The sequence below is a fragment of the Drechmeria coniospora genome, chromosome 01 (genome assembly GCF_001625195.1).
Source record: "Drechmeria coniospora strain ARSEF 6962 chromosome 01, whole genome shotgun sequence".
In the NCBI taxonomy this organism is placed as follows: Eukaryota; Fungi; Ascomycota; class Sordariomycetes; order Hypocreales; family Ophiocordycipitaceae; genus Drechmeria; species Drechmeria coniospora.
In genome coordinates, this window is record NC_054389.1 from 2,144,114 (window position 1) to 2,161,245 (window position 17,132).

The 17,132-nt window shown below is 58.5% G+C and overlaps 5 protein-coding genes across 5 annotated transcripts; 3 read left to right on the forward strand and 2 right to left on the reverse strand.

The window, feature by feature from the left end:
- Positions 1 to 1,970: 1,970 nt before the first annotated feature.
- DCS_00582 (MFS transporter) lies at positions 1,971 to 3,488 on the forward strand (the record flags this gene model as incomplete). Its single annotated transcript, XM_040797921.1, has 1 exon — positions 1,971 to 3,488. One exon carries the CDS (start codon positions 1,971 to 1,973, stop codon positions 3,486 to 3,488), a length of 1,518 nt encoding a protein of 505 aa, XP_040658804.1.
- A 1,024-nt stretch (positions 3,489 to 4,512) lies between these two features.
- Positions 4,513 to 5,754, forward strand: DCS_00583 (uncharacterized protein; the record flags this gene model as incomplete). Its single annotated transcript, XM_040797922.1, has 1 exon — positions 4,513 to 5,754. One exon carries the CDS (start codon positions 4,513 to 4,515, stop codon positions 5,752 to 5,754), a length of 1,242 nt encoding a protein of 413 aa, XP_040658805.1.
- Positions 5,755 to 6,298: 544 nt separating this feature from the next.
- DCS_00584 (uncharacterized protein) lies at positions 6,299 to 7,842 on the reverse strand (the record flags this gene model as incomplete). The annotated part of the gene is made up of 4 exons (XM_040797923.1): positions 6,299 to 7,143; positions 7,215 to 7,299; positions 7,368 to 7,483; positions 7,548 to 7,842. The coding sequence occupies 4 exons, from the start codon at positions 7,840 to 7,842 to the stop codon at positions 6,299 to 6,301; spliced, it is 1,341 nt and encodes a 446-aa protein (XP_040658806.1).
- A 628-nt stretch (positions 7,843 to 8,470) lies between these two features.
- DCS_00585 (uncharacterized protein) lies at positions 8,471 to 8,935 on the reverse strand (the record flags this gene model as incomplete). Its single annotated transcript, XM_040797924.1, has 2 exons — positions 8,471 to 8,679; positions 8,749 to 8,935. The coding sequence occupies 2 exons, from the start codon at positions 8,933 to 8,935 to the stop codon at positions 8,471 to 8,473; spliced, it is 396 nt and encodes a 131-aa protein (XP_040658807.1).
- Positions 8,936 to 11,325: 2,390 nt separating this feature from the next.
- Positions 11,326 to 16,731, forward strand: DCS_00586 (DNA topoisomerase 2; the record flags this gene model as incomplete). The annotated part of the gene is made up of 4 exons (XM_040797925.1): positions 11,326 to 11,397; positions 11,688 to 14,984; positions 15,064 to 15,327; positions 15,385 to 16,731. The coding sequence occupies 4 exons, from the start codon at positions 11,326 to 11,328 to the stop codon at positions 16,729 to 16,731; spliced, it is 4,980 nt and encodes a 1,659-aa protein (XP_040658808.1).
- Between the last annotated feature and the right edge of the window lie 401 nt (positions 16,732 to 17,132).

Here is a 17,132-nt window from a genome sequence, read left to right on the forward strand (position 1 = left end):
TACACCTAGTTGTACGTTGCGGAAAGGCAAGGAGTAATACCCGTATGCCGTGATCTGGAGCCGTACTACTCCGTATTGGTGAATTATATTGCAAACCTGCACAGTATTAGTACATGTGCAATGTGCCGTACCTTTGGCAAGTTGGTGTGCTGAAAGTCTGACGGGAAACAATAGCTGAATGGGCGCCATGGTCCTAATCGAGAAATCGCCTCACACGGTGCGGCGGCCGCGAGCGCTGGAGCCAGCCAATAGGCGGTCGACGGGAAGGAGCTCGTGGGCGCCATCGACATCAACAAAGAAGGGCGCCAGCCGGCACCGCACCCACCAATGGCCGATCGTCTCTCCAACTGCTCATCTGCTCATCGTACCTCCACCAGCTGGCACATCGATTGATACCTTTCCAAGTCATCACAGCAACAGCACGTCGTCACCGCAGCCGTCCGGCCACCGTTTCTCCCCTCCTATTTCCAGCATCGGCCAGAGCGACGGTTCCCACTCCGCACGGGCGCGACAAAGTTGCTCGCATCCGCTGTCGTTGGTTTGCGTCAGCCTTTGGGGACCCTGCTCTCGGTCGTGCGAGCGCGCTCCTCTGCCGCTTCCGCCGTCGTCAACGGATTCGGACGAGGCCAACTGCCGTGCCCGTACGTCCACCTGTCTGTTGGCAGCACGTCGGCGAGAACATGTTTCGGTACGGGCTCCGATTCCGAGACATTGGCTGGGCTCGGCAGGTGAGACACGGCCAACCGCCGGCCAACCAGCTCGCCACGCATGCAGGCGACAGATACGACGGCGCGGCACCAGCGCGGGCGGGAGGCTGCCCAGAGCCCCCTGCAGCCGCATCGTTCTCAGCGGTGTCGCACGCGCTCGCCCCGCTGCCCGATGCGCCACTGCAGACTCTCGGTCCCTGTCGTCGTGCCCTTGTCGATGCTTTCAGGCTTGTACCTGGTGGCCCCCACCCCTGACGATTTGCAGGTCCACTTAGTACCTATGGAGCACGGCACAGTGAGTGTGCCGTCGGCGTGTGTACCAACACCAACGCCAGCAGCAACACCAAATCCAAGTACACGTACAGTACGCGTGCGTGTGAGTACTTACTCCAGTAGGGGCATCGGGAGCAGAGCCCCCGAAGGGCCAGGAAGCCCATGTTGAAATACGAGTTCGACGACGCCGCCTGCCCACCACCCTACCTTCCCGCTCCCCCCTCCTTCTCCGTCCTCGGCGCCAAAGCTGCTTCTCCATCCTCTCGCCGAACGAGCATTGCTTTAGACTCCTCGGTTCGCCTCTCTCGCCTTGCTTCGACGCCCGTTGTTTTCCTCGCCCCTCGTCGACGCAGCACGCGAGTCGGAGAAGCCAACCCGTTGTTGAAACCGCCGTCGGAAAGGGCCTCGCTCGCTCTGCTCCACGCACCGATCGACGACGTGCTCGAGGACGGACGGACGAACGGACGAACGAACGCTATGATCCAGGGACGATACTTTTCTACAGACACATCCGCACCCGCATCTGTGCATCGACAGCCATACGTGCCGTACACGTTGCGTACGCCGTGCATGTTTACGCGGTAGCACGCATCCGCCAACAAGGTTTCCGCCGACACGTGCACGCGCACGCCGAACCTCGACCTCGTCGTGCTGCGTCCGCCGTCGTGGGCCGTTGCCTGCCCGAGACGCCATGGCTGTGCCACTGCCACGGCAGATGCGCCCTCGCAACCCGGACGACTTTCCGACCCTTCAGCTCTTCCTCTTGGGTGCGTGCGGAGCTTGGGGGACCCCCCCCGACGTCCCTGTTTCTGCCTTGTCCTCGCTGACGTGTGCCCCTAAGCCATCGTCCGCCTCGCCGAGCCGATTGCCCTCACCTCCATCTTTCCCTACGCCTGGGCCTTGGTGAAGCGGTTCAGAATCGGCAATGAGCAGAATGCCTCCTTCTACTCCGGCCTGCTCATCTCCTCCTTCTCCCTCGCCGAGGCCCTCATGGGCATGTTCTGGGGCAGCTTGTCCGACCGCGTCGGCCGCAAGCCCGTCCTGATCCTGGGCTGCGTCGGAACCATGTTCAGCATGGTCATGGTCGGCTTCGCCTCCAACATATGGATCGCCCTGCTCGGGAGAGCCCTCGGCGGTCTCCTCAACGGCAACATCGGCGTCATCCAGACCATGGTCGGCGAGCTCGTCACGAAGCCCGAGCACGAACGTACGTACCCCAGTCCGCTCGACGTCGATGGAAGCTCCGATGCTAATGGTGGCCCTTCCCCAGCACGCGCCTTTGCCGTCATGCCCTTTGTCTGGAGCATCGGCACCATCATCGGTCCTTGCATCGGCGGCACCCTGGCGAGCCCCCACGATTCCTGGCCCGGCCTCTTCCCGACGGGCACCTTGTTCGACCGCTTCCCCTACCTCCTCCCCAACCTCGCCTGCGCCGTCCTCCTGCTCGTCAGCATCGTCATGGGCCTGTTCCTCCTCGACGAGACGCACCCCGACATGCAGCCGCGCGCGCTGTTGCCGGCCGACACGTACGTCTCGGAGGAGACGCCGCTGATCGAGACGTCGGATGCCATGAAGCGCCCGGCCGTGGACCTGCGCGCCGAGACGTACGGCACGATGAGAAACGCCGGCGGCGAGCCTCTGCGCGAAGACGATGCCGGCGAGGAAAAGGCCGGCCTCGTGCCCGACCCCTGGAACAAGCGCGTCGTGGGCTTCATCGTCGCCCTGTCCATATTCACCTACCACTCGATGACGTACGACCACCTCATGCCCATCTTCTTCGAGGACAAGCGTTCGCCGGCCGTGACGGCGACCGGTGCCCGTCACTCCTCCCTCCTGAGCTCCTCGGGCGGCTTGGGACTCTCCCTGCGGGACGTGGGCATGATCATGGCCGTCAACGGAGTCATCGCCCTGTTCGTCCAGGCCGTCGTCTTCCCCTTGGCGGCCGAGAGGATCGGCGTCTACAGGCTGTTCCTCGTCGTCACCGTCCTGCACCCCATCGCCTACGCCGTCGTCCCCCTCCTGCTCGCCATACCCCCGTCCTTCATCTTCCCCGCCATATACGTCTGCCTTGCCATCCGCAACCTGCTCTCGATCACCCTCTACCCTCTCCTCCTCATCCTCATCAAGGAGGCTGTCCCCTCCTCGAGCGCCCTCGGCAAGGTCAACGGCCTGGCGGCCAGCGCCGGCGCCGCATGCCGCATGGTGGCGCCCCCGGTGGCGGGATACCTCTACACCTACGGCAGTCGGGTGAACTGCACCGCCCTGGCTTGGTACGGCAGCACCGTCGTCGCCATGGCCGGCGCGGTCCAGTGCTTCTCCGTGCCACGCGAGCGAAACGTGGACCATTCGGACGAGAGCGTCGACAGGCAAAACAAGCGGGGAACACGGGTGGAGACTACGGAGATTCCGGCCGACGGCGACGACAGCTCGGTCGACGAGGACTGGGTGACGGGAGAGACAGACCTGTCGCGAGGGGAAAGGACGACGGATGGCTTGGTTCGATCCTGACGAGGTGAGAAAAAGAGTTGGCAACGAAGCAGCCCTTTGAACGAAGCGAAGCGGCGGGGGAGGCGGCGGGGCTGCAGAAAAGGCCGTCACACGGCCATGGTGGATGCGAGAATTTCTTGTTGGCTGCAGTTGAAGCCTGTTGAGCGTTCCGCGATATACCCATACATGCATGGTTGGCGTCTTGGGGTTCATTGGACAAAGTGTATATACAGCCCGTTTCTTGGCCCTCCGGACGAGGGCAGAACAAACCGGTACATGGATGACAGTTTTGTTTTGGTGGAAGAGTCTTGCTCTGGGAGTGGAAGGCAGAGAGTAATCAAACGAGAGCACGAGCACCTAGCGTGTTGTGGTGAGTGAATGAATGAGTGAGAAGACATTGAATGAATGAAGGGAAATGTGCACATGAAATAATGCACATGCAAAATTCTCAAGTACGAGTAGGCGACACGCCAGTCAAGATGCTCGCAACGGAAGAGCAGGCGGCAACTTGCTCGATGGTGCGTTTGCGGCGATGCGTCGTGATAAGTGTAGTAGGTTTTGTTCGGTGCAATTCATGGTGACTTGCTCTTTGGTATGCTTTAGTGCGGAGGGCCGAGTACCAGTCAGACCAGTGGGCGATGAAGCAGTTTAGTGTCAACGGATGCCCCATAGAATTTTCAACCTCCGTCATATTCAGGCCGTCGGCATTCGTTACGTGCATCTGTACTCCGTACATCCAATCAATACCCCGAGTGCATGGATTCTTGTGCTGGGAATTGATCCTCTCCGTTCGTGGAAGAGGTCTGGGGACAATTGGTATTTTATTCAGCTCCCGCGAGCGACATCCAACCCAAAGGCTGCAAAGGCACATACATGGTCAGGACCCTGAATAGTGCACTCGACAACGTACGGCAAAGTGGCAACGGAGCTTCTATTCGAAGGAGCGGAGAGAGGGCCTGTGCTTGTGGGAGGCGACCGGTTGCCTTGCATCTTGGCTTCTGTTTCATTTTGGACGCAGCATCGACGACGGCGGTGGTGACGAGCAATGGACGTGGACGAGATATCCCGACGGATCGAGGAGGCCATGGACCTCGCCTGCCAGCAGCAAGCCTCAACGGTGTCGCCGGCGTCGGTGCCGACGGAGACCGAGGCGACTAAGCCTTCCATGCCGCCCGCACGGGTGGCGAACGCGGGCAAGACGGTGGACGAAGTCTGGGCTGAGCTGAACAAGTCTCCGCTGTTCATGACGGAGCTCGAGGAGAACGACGACACGGCGGCGCTCCAGGCACTCAGCTACGAAGGCACGGCGCTCGAGAACTGCGCCGATTTCAAGGAACGCGGAAACGACTGCTTCAAGGTCCGCGGCTACGCCGACGCGCGCGAGTTCTACACCAAGGGCGTCCTCGTCCTCGTCGCCGAGGAGCGTAAGCGTGCTCGCGGCGAGACGACGACTGATCCCGACGGCGTGCCCGATTCCGACGAGGAGATTGCCCGCCAGCGCGCCATGCTCGAGGCCCTTCACGTGAACCGCGCTGCCTGCCATCTCGCCCTCGCCAACTACCGCAGCTGCTGGCTCGACTGCGCCGCCGCGCTTCGTCTCAACCCGCGCAACATCAAGGCCTGCTACCGCAGCGCGCGTGCCCTGCTGGCCGTCGATCGCGTCGACGAGGCCGACGACGTCTGTGCTGCCGGCCTCGCCCTCGACCCGGACAACAAACCGCTGCGCGAGGCCGCTGCGGATATCGCCAAGCGCGCCCGTCTACTCGCGGCCAAGAAGGCGGTCGAGGAAGCACGCATCGCGACGGCCCAGCACCGCGAGAAGCTTCTCGAAGCCGCGCTCGCCGCCCGCAACATCCCTACCCGCCGCACCGACAAACCGCCCGAGATGGCCGACATGAAACTCGCCCTCGTCCCGGACCCCGACGACCCCCGCAGCACACTCTCCTTCCCTACCGTCCTCCTCTACCCGCTCCAGATGGAGTCGGACGTCATCAAGGGCTTCGAGGAAACCCAGTCGCTCGGAGACCACCTCGCCTACATACTACCGCCCCCGTGGGACGAGAAGGCGGCGTACGGAAACGCCGCCGCCGTCTCGTGCTTTGTCGAGACCCGCGACGGCGGCCTGCTCAAGATGGGCAAGCGCGTGCCCCTCCTCCAGGTGCTCGGCACCGGCCGTGTCGAGGTGGTGGATGAGGTCCTGCGCATCTTCGTCCTACCCACTGCTGAAGCCGATGCCTGGGTCACCCTCTTCAAGAGCCAGAGGGCTGCTCAGAAGGGCGTGAGGTGACCGACCTTGGCTTGACCTGCCATGCTTTCCCGTATGCTCCCCATTCCTGCACGGACGAGGCCGGGTGGCGAGGAGGGCCCGACCCAGATGCCACCGCCTCCCTGAGGGCTCCCCGACGGCCGCCGGCGGTATGAGTGTACAAGGGATAGGAGGAGCACGCTTCTCTGCTCTTCGTTGTTGATACGGATGAGCACGCATCTGATGATGGCACGCAGTGGCTCACAGGTTCAGGGCTTTCCACCGAACGCGCCGTAGGGAGCGCCTGCAAATTATCTCATCCTTGCCCAAAGGTCAAACGCCGATTTCGGTTTCGATATCGACATCGACATCAATGTCAATCTAAATCGTGCGCCCCCATCTATCTATCCTGCCCTATTCAATGACATGACGAACGAAAGGCTCTCCAGAACAAAGGCTCTCCAGATTTGTCCCTATTTTCCTAACAACATGCCGTGCTTCCATGTCTTCTCGCCCCTATCAACAATGTAATTCATGATTCCAACTGGTTCACGTTCAACGGCCCCGTCCTTCCTCTACGAGACTGCTACACTTTTGCCGGCCAAAGAGAATGTTCAGGAGCAGGGCCGGCGGTCCCGTCTTGCAGTTCCTGCTCATCCCTCTGCAGCGCCATCAAAACCTCTGCAGCGGCGTAGTCGGCGCCTTGGCTGGGAGGCTGGCTTCGCCTGGTCGTTTCGTCCTTGCCATTGCCATTGTCGTATCGTATCCTGCCTTGATCCATTTTCGCAGCTTGGAGTCTGGGATCGATGGGCGCGTTTGCGGCATGCTGCGAATGCCTGTTGCCATCCGTCCACTGTCGCTGGGTGGTCCAAGGGTCACCTGTCATGCCGAAGAATGACGAGTCGACCATCTGGGGGGCAGACTCGTGCAGAGGCCGGGGCATTTGCCTCTGAGTCTGATGCTCGCCGGCTGGGAATTGGATGCAAGGGAGGTTTGGTCCTTCATGGTTGTGGCATGGACACGGCATCTCCATATCGTCGGCACCCCCGACTGCACAGGCGGCTTGTACGGCAGGCTGATAGGCACCCGCAACGCCCATCGGTGCCCAGGGGGGGTGGAAACGGCGGGAGCGAGGATTCCGATATGCGCCATCGTCGTGAGCAGGTCGATGACTCCCATGAAGCCCAGACGTCCGCGCTCGGTTCTGCGCTGCTTCCTTTCGCATCAAGTATGCGCTGCGTAACACGGCAGCGTCGAATGCCTCGTCCGCGATAAGCTGTTGACTGATCACCATCTCCCCAAACTCCTTGCAATGTGGCGGTATGCATTCGGACGGAAAAGCCGGGCCAAAGAGGGGAATCATGGCGCCAGCAATGTCGAAGCAGAATGTGGCACAGATTGCTCTCGCGCATCGGTAAGGAATCCAGTATCCTTCGGCGAGGAGAGTCAAAAAAGGGACATCATGCATCCTTGACGTGGTGCGTCTGCCTTCCATGACTTACCTTGGGCGCTGACCGATCCGCCCGTGATGCTCGGAGAAATATCTCGGAGGCCGGGGTTCTTGTCCAGCATCTGCGACGGTTTCGTCTGCTCGTTCGTTTGTCATCATGAAGATGCCGGCCGACTGGTTTGGGATGGGTGGGGAGAGGGCTTACTTTGGCATATCCAAGACACTTGAAGAAGGGATTCATGCGGACGAGTCCTATGTTATAATCCCACATAACTTTGTAAGCCACCGATTGTCCGGGAACGCGAAACTCGTACTGGAAAGCTGCGAATCATACTTCATCAACGGAATGTCCTCCCCGGAGCGGTGGCGACAGTTGTCGACCTACCCTCGATGCTTTCCCTCCCCGTCTTTTCATAAAAGTCCTTCTTGGAGCTGTTGTAGGGTATGTGCTCGCAGAACTGGTGTATTTGGCCAAAGGAGAGTATCCGATATCTCGCCACCTCGCGGGCGGCTTCCTCGTCGATGGCTTGGAAAGCAGGAAACATGACGGGGCCTTGCGTTCTCGACGGTGGTAGCGCTGGCGTCGACCTCATCGGTATCGCACGCCTCGCCATTGGATAGCCTTCCATCATACCCGGTTCTGAAGTAGCTGCTGAATAGGGTCTCGAGGAAGATGGCATTGCATGTGCTCTCGCGGCTCGATTGGCAAAGGAAGAGGGGTTTAGAAGAGATTGTAGAGGCAACATGGTATTGTCCGGGGTCTTTTGCCTCTCTCAAAGCAGAAACAGGAATAGACGCTGAAACGACAACCCGTCAGGCCGGCGAGGGTGGAAGCAAAGTGCCGCCGATGTGAAAGAGATCAACTCTGAAGGAAGGGAAGCAGTTAGTCAGTGATGGCGAGAGTCGGTACGTATCGTTGAAGGGAACAGCAAGACGTCTCCGGGATCATCAGCACGGATTCAGGAGAGCTCTAGGAACGAACACTCCATGGCTCCTTGGCCAGCACAAGGCAAACAGAGCTGGGAGATGGAAATAGAAATGGGCGACTTGATCAGCAGTCGGTTCGGCGATGACCGAGTTGGTTATTCCCAAGCATAAACTTAACGGCTACCTTTCTTGCTCGCGGCTCGCGTACAGAAGCAGGAATAGAAAAGGCGTGGGGGGAAAGACCAGAGGCCGGTGCCATGTATCCGTCGTTGCTATTCAATCCCGGCTTGTCGGTATCGTCCCTGTCATGTCCCATGTTGTTCCGGGCGTCTCCTTCACTGGCTGTTCGTCACGGGCCCTGGCGCTTTCGTTTAATCCCCGTCAGTTTGCATCAGGTGCAGTAGCATCGATCGTCCCAGGTGCCAGGTTCTTGGATTCTTGTAGGGCGAGGGTCCTGAACCGAATCTCGAGCAACTCGTCCGGTTGCCATCCAAAAGGAGACAAGGACGCGGTGATGCACGCATGAGACAAGGACAGCGCAACCTGGCCCCGCCACCCTCTCTTCTCGCTGTGACATTGCATCGGCGGGACTGAGGCGTGAAGCAAGCCGATGGCGGACAGGGTAGTCCCACGCCAGCACTCGGCGAGCGGTCACACACCCACGGCCTGTCCGTTCGTCGTGTACGCGTAGGTGGACGAGGAGGGGTGAGCGAGTGAATCGGCCAGTGCCGTGTCACAGAAGGGCATGGCAGATGCATTCCCCAGCCTGCTCTCCGTGGACATTTTGCGAGCGTCGTCGGCCGAAGGGACGGTCAGATAGTCGATGCCGGAGGGCGATGCCAGCATGGACGGGAATGCATGTGCTGTATGTACATGTGTGAAGACGAAGCATCGCTGTCTGTTTGGAGACTGGAAGGGGTTGGCCTGCTCGCAGGGGCCAGGGGTGCGGGCGTCTGCGTAGGGAAGGCACCGCCAACGTCAACTGTGTTGCGTGCTGCGTTGTGCGTGCTGTGCGATGGCCCGTGAACGGCCCAAGATCCAAACAACTCGGCAGCGCTGACTCTCTTGCCACGTTCAGCATGCGCAGTCCCAGCTCTGGCATCGGCATACCGACAATACTCGACTCGGTCACATGTGTCCACGCGAAACTCGCCCATCTGGTAGGCAGTTATCCATCCATTGACACGGCCATGTCCGTGCATACAGCGTCTCCCCCGTGGCCGTTGGAGGACGTCCTGTTCTTTCGGTGTCTTCGTACTATCCCTGCATCCAGCTGCGAATCTGTTTGCGCTACCCTCGTCGAATAGTGTAGCATGGGGTCGTTCAGTGATGGAAATTCGTGTGCGACTTGACCTCAGGACCTTGTCAGCAAACACAAGGTCGAGCCATCGCCGCCGTTTTGACATGGACCACAAAATGTCCCCTTTGCACAAGTCGAGCAAAATGCCCGAACGAGGTAGTTATTGCGGCGTGCGTGCCGTACTTGGCGAGCGGCGAGAGTGTCGAGTAGCTCAACAAGACCATGCAGTTGTGCTTGCACTCCAGACAACAGGTACCTTGGTATGCCTGCCTACCTGCCTTCCTGCCCACCTGCCCACCTGGCGGATTGGCTGACAAACTGATGCCCTGATCGTTGATTTTGTCCAGAAGCCGAATGCTAGAGGCTGTGCTGTATCGAGCATGGATGACCTAACGTTGTTGGAGGCTGGATGATGCTATCCCACTGCTGCGAGAAGTATGACATTGCTGGCCGCATTTTCCGCGATATTTCATATGAGTCATATCATAACAAGCCCCTTTTCACCGAATTTTTGCGTCCATCTGCCATCTGGTCACGGACTCGTGCCAAGTGACTTCAGCAAGGATTCATTAGACAGGCATTGCGCACATACCCGAGACTTTCGCGTCTACGATGATGGAGAAAAGTCCTCATCGGACTATCCAAGTCAAGCAAGGACTTCCTTTATCCGATTCATTGACACAGAACACCACAGGATGGATCATGAAACTTTGGCAGGGTAGTTACTTGCCCGATGAGCCCTCAGTCCAGCACGTAATGGGACTGGTTCACTCTCCATCGATGCTCACCGATATATCAAGACGGATATGGCACGTGCACGAGGAGAGTATGTATACAGTAGAACCAGTGAATTTGAGAATCATATTGCCCTCTTACGTTTGCCAAGGCATTCGCATTAAGCACACCGTCGCCTCGAACCACTGCGTCTCAGGGTACTTGTTCCTCTACGGGCTTGAATATGGGAATGATGCCCTGAATACGAATATGTTGTCTGTCATCCTCCCTCTCATAGGTGTAGAGAGGGGTCCATTAGGTGCTCTGTTTGCCGGAGTCTTGGTGATTACCCTTGATGATGACCGCAACCATGAGAGAAAGGCCGCTGATGGGGGTGTGCAATTAATTACCGTATTACTGATACTCTTTCCATGTGCCTCCTATCAGAGTCCTCCATACTCCGTACATAAGCAAGGAATAATACTGTACTTGTACTTACTTACAGTGTACTTGTACAGTACTTAATGCTTCGGATGAAAACCACCAATAATCCATGCATGTACGGAGCACTGATAACCTGAGCAACAAGGTAATAAGGGTATTACATGGAGCACGGCCTCGAGGTCGTCGGTGATGCCTTATTACAAGTTCTTACTGGAAGTACATGTACAATAAGTACATGCACTAATCCTACCTACTACTTGTACTAATTACAAGTACTTGTACTGTACTTACTACGTACTTGGTAGTATGAGTGCTTGTGCATGTACATGTTCATGTACAGTAGTACCTGTACTTACAGTAAGTATTTGCGTGATTCTACTGTACATCACCGACAGCCCCCACCGCCCCCACTGTCGGTAGGCGCGTGGAAGTCCGGCAGCGGTCGTTCATCGCTGCAGTCTCTGGGCTCTAGCCAATAACCAATCGAGTCGGGACCCATGGCTACGAGTGCCGTGTACGGTACGACCACAACAAAAACACGCCAGCGCCTCATCGAATGGACGCAATCACACCAGCAGCAGAGCACCAGGCGCGTCCAGTCTCTCGTCTGGTCCATCGCTTTGTGCCATCGCCATCAGTCCTGACCTACTGGTCACGCCGTTCTTTGTCCCAGTCGCCAAATTCCTTGCCACCCTGAATATTTCCTTCTGTCCCTTCTTTGTCCCCGGCGACAACCAATTCGTTGTGCACCTCGCGTTTCCTTACTTGAACCACCAGCATGGACTCCGACATCATGGACGATTCTGTATTCAGTTTGGACGACGAGTCCGATGGCTTTGTCCCAGAGACGGTAAGCCGTGTATTCTCCTCCTATTGTCCACCTTCACTGTGCAGAGTCTTGTTTGCCTCGTTGCTGTTGCCACATGCCGACCGCCGTCATCCTGTCACCCAACCGTCGGCCTGTGCAGTCATGCCTTGCATCTAAACGCCCTCGCACTCGCACACCCGCACGCTCGCACACTTGCACACGCCTCGCACCTGGCCATGGCTGCAGCCTTGCTTTGAAGCAGTGGATGCATCATGTCGTCCCCTCCTCCCACCCCTTCGAATGGCCCGCTGACCATTCCCGAACGCGAGCAGAAGAAGAAACTGGCGGTAAAGAAGATGACACAGACAAAACCCAAACCCAAGGCGGCGCCCAAGAAGCGCCCGAAGCTTGACAGCGATGATGACGAAGACGGCATGGGGGACTCTTCCGGCTTCTCCCACACCCCGCCCAGCGCGAAGAAGCAGAAGAAGGCGCCGGCGCCCAAGAAGTCGAGCGGCGAGCCTCTGGCCGAGGTGGAAAACGACAGCATGGTCGTCGACGCGCCCGCCAAGCCCAAGTCGAACAAGACGGCGACCGAGACGTACCAGAAGCTCACCCAGCTCGAGCACATCATCAAACGTCCCGACACCTACATCGGATCCGTCGAGAAGACGGAGCAGCAGATGTGGGTTTTCAACAAGGAGACGACCCAGATGGAGTACCGCACCATCTCCTACGTTCCAGGTTTCTACAAGATCTTCGACGAGATCCTGGTCAACGCTGCCGATAACAAGCAGAGGGACGGCTCCATGAACGCGATGAAGGTCACCATCAACCGCGAGACGGGAGAGATCAGCGTCGAGAACAACGGCAAGGGAATCCCGGTCGTCATCCACGAAAAGGAAAAGATTTACATTCCCGAGCTCATCTTCGGCCACCTGCTAGCCGGTTCCAACTTTGACGACAACGAACAGAAGACGGTGGGCGGTCGCAACGGTTACGGAGCCAAGCTCTGCAACGTTTTCAGCACAGAGTTCACCCTCGAGTGCCAGGACAGCACCAACGGCAAGAGATACAAGCAGACGTGGACCAACAACATGCAGAAGATGCTCAAGGCTAAGATCACTTCGAGCAAGTCTGCCGACTTTGTTCGCGTCACCTTCAAGCCCGACTACGACCGCTTCGGCATGTCCGAAGGCATCACCGACGACCTCGAGGCTCTGCTCCACCGAAGGGTCTACGACATGGCCGGCACCGTCCGAGGCGTCAAGGTCCACCTCAACGGAAACCTGATCAAGCTCAAGGACTTCAAGTCGTACTGCGACCTCTTTGCCAAGTCCATTGCCTCGGAGAGGAGCATGGAGGAGGGCGGCAGCCCGACCTGCACCGTCGAGATCGACAAGGACAAGGGCCACCCACGCTGGGAGGTGGCCTTTACCGTCTCCGACGGCTCTTTCCAGCAGGTCTCGTTTGTCAACTCGATCGCGACTACGTCGGGCGGCACGCACGTCAACTACATTGCCGACCAGGTCACGAGCTCGCTTCTCAAGACCCTCAACAAGAAGCAAAAGGGCCACACACTGAAGCAGAATCACCTGCGCAATCACATCTTCATCTTCGTCAACTGCCTCGTCAACAACCCCGCCTTCACCTCCCAGACGAAGGAGCAGCTCACGACCAAGGCGAGCCAGTTCGGCAGCAAGTGCGTCCTCGGCGAGGACTTCCTCAAGAAAATCGCCAAGTCGGATGCCATCAAGAACATCATGGAGTTTGCCCAGAAAAAGGCCGACAAGATGATGTCCAAGAGCGACGGTAGCAAGCGCTCGAGAGTCAGCAACGCGAAGCTCGTCGAGGCCAACTTGGCAGGCACCAGGCGTGGCCATGAGTGCACCCTCATTCTCACCGAAGGTGACTCGGCCAAGGGCCTGGCCGTGACCGGACGAGCCATCCTCGACCCGGACCGCATCGGCGTCTTCCCGCTCCGAGGCAAGATGCTAAACGTGCGCGATGCGTCGATCGACCAGATCACCAAGAACCAGGAGATTCAGAACATCAAGCAGTTCCTCGGCCTCAAGCACAAACAGGTCTACACCGACACCAAGAGCCTTCGCTACGGCCACCTGATGATCATGGCCGATCAGGATCACGACGGTAGCCACATCAAGGGCCTCCTCATCAACTTCCTACAGATCCAGTTTCCCTCCCTGCTCCAGATCCCCGAGTTCTTTCGCGAGTTCATCACGCCCATCGTCAAGATCTGGCAAGGTCCCAACCCCAAGAAGCCGACCAAGCTGAAGACCTTCTTCACCCAACCGCAGTACGAGGAGTGGAAGGTTGCCCACCAGTCCGAAATCACCCGATGGCAGAGCAAGTACTACAAGGGACTGGGCACCAGCAGCCCCGAAGATGCCCAGGTCTACTTCACAAACCTCGACGAGCACCTGAAGGAGTTCAAGGTCATGAAGCCCGATGAGGCCGACCTCTTCGACTTGGCCTTTTCCAAGAAGAAGGCGGACGCGAGAAAGGAGTGGCTGGGCAACTTCAAGCCAGGAACCTTCCTCGACCACTCGACCAAAGACATCACCTACGGCGATTTCGTGAACAAGGAACTCATCCTCTTCAGCATGGCCGACAACATGCGATCCATCCCCTCCGTTCTCGACGGCCTGAAGCCTGGTCAGCGCAAGGTGATGCACGCCTGCTTCAAGCGAAACCTCGTCAAGGACAAGAAGGTCGTCGAACTCGCAGGTTACGTCTCGGAGCAGACGGCCTACCACCACGGCGAGGTGTCGCTCCAGCAGACCATCATCGGCTTGGCCCAGAATTTCGTCGGATCCAACAACATCAACTGTCTCGAGCCGAGCGGCAACTTTGGTTCCCGACTGGCCGGAGGTTCCGACGCCGCGAGCCCGCGTTACACATTTACCCGTCTCTCGCCCTTTGCGCGGAAGATCTTCTCCGCCCTCGACGAGCCGAACCTCAAGCCTCAGTACGACGATGGGAAGCCGATCGAACCGACGGTGTACTCGCCCATCATCCCCATGGTGCTCGTCAACGGCGCCGACGGCATCGGCACAGGCTGGAGCACCACCATCCCCAACTACCATCCGATTGATATTGTCAAGAATCTGAAGCGACGGATGGGCCGCCTCGACGCCGACGACGCCGAGGAGAAGCCGTTCGAGACGATGCTGCCGTGGTTCCGAGGTTGGAAGGGCACGCCGGAGCTCGCCGGACCGGAGCGTTACAAGTTCAACGGCGTCGCCTACCAGAACGACCTGAACCCCAACGAGGTCATCATTACGGAGCTGCCGATCCGAGTGTGGACGGACGACTTCAAGGCGCGGCTGGAAAAGGTGATTAGCGGCGTCGATGGCCCCAGCTGGATCAAGGACTACAAGGAGTTCAACGACCACAAGACGGTACACTTCGAGATTATGATCGACGAGAAGCACATGCCCAAAGTCTTGGAGGAGGGCTTGCTGGAGCGGTTCAAGCTTCAGAAGCAGGTTGCGACGTCGAACTTGGTGGCGTTCGATTCCAACGGCCAGATTCGCAAGTACGAAAAGGTCGAAGACATTCTCGAGGAATACTACCAGCATCGCTTCGCCATGTACGCGGAACGCAAGGTGAGGAAGAACCCCGAGCGAATGGTGAAACGGAACGAATTGTATGATGAGAAGGCTAACGCCGTTGTATCTGTTCTAGAAACACTGGCTCGGAGTCTATCACGCCGACTACCGCAAGCTCAAGAACCAAGCGCGGTTCATTCGAGAGATTATCGACGGCGACTTGATCGTAGGGAAGAAGAAGAAGAGCGTACTCATCGACGAGCTCCGCCAGCGCAAGTATGAGGCCTTCCCTCGTGGAGGGGCGAAGAAGAAGAGCAAGGAGGAAGACGAGGATGGGTCGGACAATGAAGACGGTGCCGACGACGACAGCGGATCAAAGGACTACGATTACCTCCTTTCGGTGCGTTGCTTCCCCACGGGCCATGCGGACGTCCCGTTCTCACTAACGCTCGTGCAGATGCCCATCTGGTCTCTAACGGCGGAGCGTCTCAACAAGCTCAACGAGGCGATCGCCAAGAAGAAGGCGGAGCACGACGAACTCTTGGCCAAGAGCGAGAAGGACCTGTGGTGCGTTGATCTTGACGAGTTCGTGGTGGAGTGGGAGAACCAGCTCGCGATCGACGCCGAGATCCAGACGAGCATCCGCCGTATGGGGCGACGCGTGTCCAAGAAAATTGGTGCAGGCGGCAGCAAAGTGCGCAAGGCCAAGGCCGACGACGACTACGAACCAGAGAAGAAGGGCAAGGGCAAGGCGAAGGCGCCGACCAAGGCGCCGACCAAGGTGGAGACGAAGAGCTCACAGAGGTTTGCGGAGATGTTTAGCGGCGCCCCGAAGGCGAAGCAGGAGCCCAAGGACGAGGCGGCGGCGGGTCTGTCGGACGCCTTTTCTGACGACGACTTTGCCGCTCTCAGCAGAAACAAGCCGGCGGCGGCGAAGAGCTCGCAGTCTCGGTCCGTGTCACGGCCCAAGGACGAATCCGAGGAGCCGGAGGCGGTCGGACGCACCAAGCGAGTGGCGGCGTCCAAGGCCAGGACGCTCTTCGAGGTGTCCTCGGACAGCGATGGCATGGAGGACGACGACGACGAGATGCTCGGTGACATTGGCGCCATGGTGAAGGGCATCGGCAAAACCGAGGAAAAGTCCGGCGGCCGACTGAGCCTGTACGCGATGAACCGTCCGGAGAGCAGCGGCACATCGAGCGGGCTGCCGAAGATGAAGACGAAGGCGTCGAAGTCGACGTTTGACGTTGACAGCATCGACGACACCAACTACGAGATGCTGGCCAAGTCGTCGCCCCATAAGACGGCGACAAAGGATAACGATGATGACGACGTGGTCGATGACTTCCTCTCCGACGAGGACCTCGTGGTGCCCCCGAAGGCACCATCGTTCAAGGCAGCGGCTGTGCCGGCCAAGGCATCGACCTCGACGGCCTCGAACTCGGATACCGGCCTGGCGGTGGTGAAGAAGGCGCGCGGCCGTCCAGCGGGCGCGAAGAACAAGCCCAAGGCCGAGCCCAAGGCGAAGGCGAAGGCGGCGCCCAAGGCGACGACGCTCTCCCCCGCGGCCAAAGCGTATGCAGCCAAGAAGGCGGTGAAAAAGAGCGTCCTCGATTGGGACGACTCCGACGACGAGATGGCAGCGGATCCCCCATCACCGGTGGCGGCCAAGCCGACGGCACGAGCGAGGCCAGGACGGGCCGCGGCTGTGAAACGGCGGGTGGTGATTGACGAGGAAGACTCCGTCGTGCAGGAAGATGACAGCGACGACGATCCGTTCGAGGTCGACGATGACGACGACTAGAGGCGTTAGTGAGACTAGTCTTGTGAGGGGGGTGAGGGGGCTGAATTGATGTGGACTTGATGCTTGCTTGAGCAAGATGTTAGCGAGGTGACGGATTGTCTCGCCAGAGTCTGGTACAAGCTTTATGGGGGTAGGGACGGCGTTGGTGGAACAGGGACGGACCGGACCGTACTCATCTCATCGCATGTCACGAAATGGATATCGCTTGCTCGTTCTGGTGATCGTGGTGTTGAAACTACGACTTGCAATTTACTACTTTTCAAATGCCCACTGCTGGTGACTTTCGAGTTTGCGATTGTGCCGTGTGATGTATCAAGATACAAGTACAGTAGTTGTACTGAGTAAGTGCTTGCAAGTACTTACAAGCACAATACATAACTACATGTAAAGTATGCACCTAA